The sequence below is a fragment of the Bison bison genome, unplaced genomic scaffold, assembly GCF_000754665.1.
Source record: "Bison bison bison isolate TAMUID 2011002044 unplaced genomic scaffold, Bison_UMD1.0 scf7180017864281, whole genome shotgun sequence".
Classification (NCBI taxonomy): Eukaryota; Metazoa; Chordata; class Mammalia; order Artiodactyla; family Bovidae; genus Bison; species Bison bison.
Genome location: NW_011494853.1, coordinates 354,990 through 362,244, shown reverse-complemented (window position 1 = coordinate 362,244; position 7,255 = coordinate 354,990). Strand labels below are relative to the sequence as shown.

General features: G+C 42.2%; 1 protein-coding gene across 2 annotated transcripts in view; it reads right to left on the bottom strand.

The window, feature by feature from the left end:
- Nucleotides 1-7,255, bottom strand: part of MFAP5 (microfibrillar associated protein 5) — a 12,007-nt gene that overhangs the window by 2,900 nt on the left and 1,852 nt on the right. The window contains exons 3-8 of one of the 2 annotated variants that reach the window (XM_010849349.1): nucleotides 6,784-6,819; nucleotides 3,856-3,900; nucleotides 3,343-3,375; nucleotides 2,904-2,939; nucleotides 1,325-1,354; nucleotides 338-425 (exon numbers count right to left, since the gene is read on the bottom strand). In XM_010849349.1, the coding sequence (XP_010847651.1) occupies nucleotides 338-425; nucleotides 1,325-1,354; nucleotides 2,904-2,939; nucleotides 3,343-3,375; nucleotides 3,856-3,900; nucleotides 6,784-6,819 (268 nt within the window). The remainder of the gene's footprint in view (nucleotides 1-337; nucleotides 426-1,324; nucleotides 1,355-2,903; nucleotides 2,940-3,342; nucleotides 3,376-3,855; nucleotides 3,901-6,783; nucleotides 6,820-7,255) is intronic. The other variant, XM_010849350.1, reaches the window with a different exon arrangement.

Here is a 7,255-nt window from a genome sequence, read left to right as displayed (position 1 = left end):
ACCCGTATCCATTCTCCTCCATGACACTGAGCAGAGTTCCCTGTGCTATACCTTAGGTCCTTGTTGGTTCTCCATTTTAAATACAGCAGTGTGTACATGTCCATTCCAAACTCCCTAACTATTCCTCACTTGCATCCTTCCTCAGCAACCGTAAGTTCATTCTTTAAGTCTGTGCAGACTCTAGGTTCTAATTGGCACCTTCGGAATAGCTTAAAGGGTGATGCTTAAAACTTCTGCCCCCTTAGAAGCTGAAATTCCAGAGCAGGTGCTCGTTAAATGGTTACTGACATGAAAGCGCTATCATGGGTGGCTCTCTGGGTGATATGGGACCCTTTACCTGGTGAAGCATATCTGATGGAGGCATTGCTTGATTGGCCGATGCACGGAGTAGAGTCTTGTGCAGGCAAATTTCTCATCCCGGCACTCTGAATATACCCACCATAAAAAACACATGGTTAGAGGAATGGAGGAGGAGAGAGAGAGCTGGGAAAACCTACAGAGTAGTCTCTACAGAGGATCACTGTAAGCTGGGGTATGTTCTTCCTGTAACCAATACAAAGCAATAATGTCCATCTCTTTGTGACCCCATGGACTGTAGCCCTCTAGGCTCCTCTGTCCATGGGATTCTCCAGGCAAGAATACTGGAGTGGGTTGCCATGCCCTCCTCCAGGGGATCTTCACGACGTTGAACCCAGGTCTTCTGCATTGCAGGCTGATTCTTGACCAGCTGAGCCACCAGGGAAGTCCACAAAGCAATAATAGATGTTGGCTAAACAATGAAATTTAGGTGCTTCCCTACCTGAAAGGAAAGAGAATAAAATAGTCCCTGTGGGTTCTTCTAGGAAAAAGTCCTTCTAGGGTTAGACAGGTGGCAACATGAAAGATGAAATGCTAACAGTCATATTCTGAAGAATTTGAATTCTAAAGTGGGTCACTATTTCTCTGTTGGTGGTTTTTAACCCTAGCTGCACATCAGAATTACCAGTATGTTAGAGAAAGCATGACATCTACAGTAATGCTAAGTCCTTGAGGTCACTTCCTGACCCACTAACAAACAGATGATGTTCAAAGTTAGTTATGGAGAGGACTGTTCTGGGACCATGCAGTAGTGATCCCATCTTTTCCCCATGACCTTTAGAACAGGAACTCATAGACACTGAGGTAGGGTGGGAGGGATATGAAGACTACAAATATTCTTTGAAAAGGAATTGGAAATAAAACTAGAAGATGTACAAAGTATTCTTCCAAGAACAAGGAGATTAGGAATCTTCAGGAAGAAAAAAAAAAAAAGCTTAAGAAAAAGACAAGCAAAAGACAATCATACCTGTGGTGGTATTTTTGTCGTTAAGTGAGGCTGAAAGGAGGAAATTTTATTCAGTTATTACTGGTTCTAGAAGTCACTGCCCTGTAACTGTCATGCCTTACTTGAGACCCACGTGTGTGCTCAGTCATGTCCGACTCTTTGTAACCCTGTGGACTGTAGCCCACCAAGCTCTCTGTCCATGGGATTTTCCGGGAAAGAATACTGGAGTGGGTTGCCATTTCCTTCTCCAGAGGATCTTCCCGACTCAGCGATCGAACCGGCATTTCCTGCATTGAAGGTGGTTTCTTTACCCCTGAGCCACCAGGGAAGCCCCAGTCCTAACCTAGGGGCAAGTTAAATACTGGCTGAGTTTGTAGAATGGAGAGTAAGTCAAGGAGTAAGATGCATCTTGAAGAAACGGACTAACCACGGGAGTTAGCTGTAAAATGTTATCGGAAGGGTTGCTAATAGGATACTATAGGAAGAATGTTAGCTGGGTGATCTCATCTATCCCCGATTTCTTTGTTTCCACTGCACTGGTTCGTAGCTGCAGCATGCAGGATCTTCACTGGGGCATGCGGACTCTTAGCTGTGGCATATGGGATCTACTTCCCCTACCAGGGATCGAACCCAGGCTCCCGTGGTTTCAATCACAGGTTTATATGCTGAGAATTCTCAAACTTCTATGTCTAGCTCAGAACTTTCTTCTAAAAAGCTCCAGGTCTACAAATTCAACTGCCATTTTGTGGAAGAGCTCATGGATTTTTTTTTTTTTTAAAGACCCTTCCATGTCTCAAACTGCCTTCTTTCCCTTCACCAATTCAAAATGTTCAGTGAATGGTGCTACCATCCACCCAATAGCTACCATCTATCTAATAGAAAACTGGACTTCCTCTCAACAGTCTCTGCTCCCTGACAGCTCATTTCTCTCCCAAACCTCTAACAAAATAATTCAGGACATCATATTTTATTGGGACTAGGCAGCAGTGTTCTTGCTGGCTTTCCAATTCAATAATCTGCTTAGAACTTTCCTTTGCATGAACTGTTCTCTGGCTGGTTTTCATTTCCATCCTAAGCCTTAGCCCACATTGTTTACCTGAAAGCTCTTCGCCTTTCCATTCATTTAATTCACTTCTATTTGTTTTCCAGGAATCAACCTAGTCAATGTGCCCTTCAGAAAAGCCTTTCTTAACTCTCAACACTGAATATAATCAAGGACTCTGAGATTTCACAGCTTCTTTTCCTTGATTATATATGTTTGGTGAAACTGAATAAAATTATCCATTCCATTGTCTTATCTCATCTGTTAGACAAAAGATGTTTAGAAGAAAATCAGTTTTGTTCACCTTTACCTTTACCCATTCAATCTTGGAAACTTGGAGAGGAAAATCAAACCTTGGCAGTTTATGTATCAAACCACAGTTCTTGCTTGTTAGGGGCTCAAACATGTCATTAATTTAAATTAAACTGTTGGACAAATGCTCTGCCTAACATGTAGTCCTATTTAGGGTTCTTCACCAGCTGTACTGTCTTCCATCATGGGTATTGTGGGAAGCCCAGAACAGCCCCCGTGGCCCTGAGGTCCCAGATCTGAACTCACCCAGGTCATCGGTGGAAGGCTGGATATCAGCCAGAACTGAAAAGGCACAAAACAGTGATGTGAGAAGGGCTCCGGTTTGACAAAGGGGAAGGCAGAGTGCAGGAGGGAGAATGTGGGTAACAGGAAAAAGCTGAGGCAATGGCTGGGTTTTTTATATTGTGTCCAGGGGAAGAGAGTTCATTGAAGATAATTTTTTTGAGCATTATTTGGCCTGTTGACATTGGAAGTCTTTATGTATGTTTTTTAAAGCTATGAATCCACTTTTTTTTTTTTTTTTTAATGAATCCACTTTGCTTCCTCTTTTTTAGGGGGCCAGGAGCATCTTTTCTTTCATCCCCTTCCCAGTGATAAAAATTATAAGATTAATTCAAGAGCTAGAATAAATACTGTGACTATTAACATGAAACGTGCCATTTTTAAGAGCTGGAGTGAAACCTACCTGTTTCATCTGTAGCAGGATCATTCACCAGATCTGTAAAAATACGATAGATGCAGGGAATGGAAAAATGCAAGCAGGAAAAACAGCAAAGGGAAAAACAGGGTGAGACACGATGATCTAAAAGGAGGCAAGATTGAAGCGAAAGAATTCGGACTCTTGGGGAGAAATATAAGGGACTATCACAGAAGGAAAAGGAAGCGGCAAAAAGATTGGGCATGTTTATAGCCTTGGTGGCATCTAACATAGACAACAGGGCTCTGAATCTGTCTCTCTCTCTTTTTAAATATATTTATTTATTTGGCTGTGCCAGGTCTTAGTTGCAGCATGAGGGATCTAGTTCTCTGAGCAGGGACAGAACTTGGGCACCCTGCATTGGGAGCCTAGAGTCTTAGCTACTGGACTACCAGGGACGTCCCTGAAACTCTTTAATAGTCTTCATCTTACTTTATACAGACATCATCCTGAATCCTTCTAGCCACAGTGTGAGAGCAAGGAAATAAAAGAATATCTTACTAGGATCTTCTGTGAATGTTTCTGAAGTCACTGTGGTCACATCATCTGCATAAAAACAATCAGAAAACACTTTCTGAGCATTCTCTTCCCCTCATCCCCCACCCCTGCACTCCCAAAAAGTGAAATTGTCAAGCACAGAAGCCATCATGTAGTAAGATCCTAAAAGGATTTTTCTTTGTTTCCCAACCAAAGTCCTTTCCCCTGTAACCCAAACAAATGTCACACTTTTCCTACTCCCATGAATATACTCATACAATCCTAACCCTAGACTGTCCCTTTCCCATTGTTCTTATTTAGAGGAATGAATGAACTACGTGGCCATCAGATAGTCTACTGATTAAACTTTGGTTCAGCATTGGACTGCAAGAATGACTTCATCCTAACAGATAATAACTGATACAGCTAGTTAGGGATTACTATGGGCTTGCTTTACAGATGGCAAAACTGAGCATCAGCAGAATAAATAACTCATCCAAGGTCATAGAGCTTGTTGATGGGCTGATGACCTCTTTGTGATACTTATTTAAATGAAAATTGTCTTTCTCAAAAAGACTGTGATTTTTTAAAAAAATCTTTTGACTGTGCTACTGGGCATGTGGGATCTTAGTTCCCCGACTAGGGATTGAACTGGCACCCCCTGAAACGGAAGTGCAGGATCTTAACCACTGGATCACCAGGGAAATCCCCAGGCTGTGATTTTTGACATTCGTGATTTTGATATTTTTGGATATCTGATGATACTCTCTACACAGAGTTCACAAGAGGTTACATTGGTCGTTTTCTGATGCTCACAGTGACAAGTGAGGTAGAAAGAGAGGAGAGGAGGGGAGATGCTTTGCTCTTGACCCTTGGAAAGTAAAGACAAAAGAAGTAAAAAATGGTCCAGGTCTTAAGATGGAAGATATTTGGATAAATTAAGAAAACTTCATCTGAAACTGTACATAACAGCAACTCCTGAAACAAATAGTCTCTGTTTTAATAAGCAACACAAAAAAGCAGTGTGAAGAACTAGACGTTTAACAAACCTCCCATCTGTAATGAACCTTCACTGTAAAAGGCTTATAGTCATTATCGGTTTTACCCACTAGAGGTCAGCAAATCCGCATAATACCTTGCCTTGAGGTCTGCATGCAAGTGTCAGATTTACAATCTGGTGAGAATAGCATTTTTATAAAGCATATCAGAGTTACTGATCCTTGTACTAGAAGCAAAACACAAAACATTGTAAAGGAATTTCCCCTGCTTATTCCTCACTCATCTTTTAGAAAAAAATTCCAGATAGAAAGGCATCAGATGGGACAGGAACATTTTCAACATCTTTTTTAACACTTTTTAACATAAGCTTTCTTCTTTCCGAGCAGATTTTGATAAAAAGGAATTCAAGTTTGCTCCAGTCCCACAGGATAAATGAAAAACCACTGACCCGATTCATTCCAGAGGCTGTAAGAAGGGAGTGGATTTTCTCCGGGGTGTAGCCAATTCCTGTCCTGTTTCCATTTCTCTCCAGCTACATTCCAGTCCAACCACTCACAGAAATAGAGGAAGCAGTGGGTGAACAAAGGGTTTGAGAATATCCTAGCTGTGTTTTTAGAATTTCAGGCACAGTACTAGTTTTCTGTATATCCCTCAGTTTACCCACCTTTTCCATGAGCTACCTCCATAAAAGCTTTATTAAGGACTTATGAATGTTTTCTGAGAAGGAATCTTATGGAGACATTTTCATCAGCTCTTACAATATTTCTGCTCAACAAGCATCACAAAGTCATAAAATAGGACTGGACCTTAACCAGCCCAAAGAAAGGAATTTGGATTTGTAGTTGTGCTAGTGCTGGGACTTCCCAGGTGGCTCTAGTGACAGAGAATCTGCCTGAAATGCAGGAAACATGGGTTCGATCCCTGGGTTGGGAAGATCCCTGGGAAGATCCCTTGGAAGAGGGAATGGATGCCCACTCCAGTATTCTTGCGTGGGAAATCCAATGGACAGAGGAGCCTGGCGGGCTACAGTCCATAGGGTCACACAGAGTCAGGCATGACTGAGCATCTGAGCACAGCACAGCACAGGGCTGAAATAAAATCTGGGTTCAAAAATGTAAGGATTCAGACCAGAAAAGAGCAAAGGGTTAGCCAGTATACACATATAAAACTGAAAGAAGAGTAAAAATAATACTTCTGTCATCTACTTGCAGTGTACTCTATTTATCTTCTAAGAAATATTTATTTAGGCTGTGCAAGGTCTTAGTTGAGGCTCTTAGGATCTTAGTTGTGGCATGGGGGTTTTGGTTCCCTGACCAGGGATCAAACCTGGGCCCGCCTGCATTGGAACCATGGAGTCTTAGCCAGTGGACCACCAGGGAAGTCCCCAGGGTACTCTGTTTTTATTTTAGTCTATCTTAACTCATTAAAAGCACCAGTTGTGACCTACTCATTAGATCTTTCGACTCATTAAAGGGTTATACACTGTAGAGCTCTCAAGGGTTGGGAAAAGCAAGAGAAATTATAATTATGTTGATGCCAAGAGGCAACTGCAGATATTGAATCGAGCTGAAGGAAGCGGACCTTTGGAAGCCAAAACTTATGGAGTCTGTCTCACTGAGCCACAATTTCTCTATAGGACTGGGAAGACTTCTTTTTCCGTCTGCATTTTAGTTTTTCCACTCTTACATAGATAGGAAAATCCTGTTAGGAGTAGCAGGCGTTATCCGAGGGTGTGGAAATGAGAAGGACATAGAGATTTGAGTGAAGTTATTTCAGTAGTGAATGAGAAAGTTTTATGAATGGGATGACAGGATTGTTGAATTCAATTCTATTATTTTACACACCTGGGCACTTCATCTCTGTATGGTATGACAAATTCTTGGAACTCTGACCATTTGGTTCCATTGTCCTGATAAGAACCCCAACAGAGCCCAGATCCATGGGATCACTTACCTCCTCGCTGTCCGCTGACCCCTAGGGGTGTCCGGCCTGCACAAAGGAAGGAGAAGTATGTGAATGCGTCCAGCTCTATACCTCATAAAGCTTTTCTGAGATGAACCAGAAAATGATGGGAAAATTGCTGTACTTTATCTTGCCATGTTTTATTTCTATTACAGCTCCATATAGAAAGAGGCAGACTGTTAGTATTACACACAGACCTGGAAGCACTCAAAGACAGGAGACTGCTGAGCACAAAGGGGAGCCCTGACTCAGGAGGCCTCTTGTTCTCAGTCTGTCCAGAAGGGGTGGGGTCCTGTCCACCCTCAAGGCAGCAGCCCTTCCTGATGGCCTGTCCTTCCGTCCCCACAGCCAGCCCCTCCAGCTACACTACTGAAAAAGACCCCAAATGATTATCTCACAGTCTGTGTTGGGCAGAATAAGAAAGAAAAAAAGAAAAAAGAGTAAGATTTTTTTTTTTTTTAAG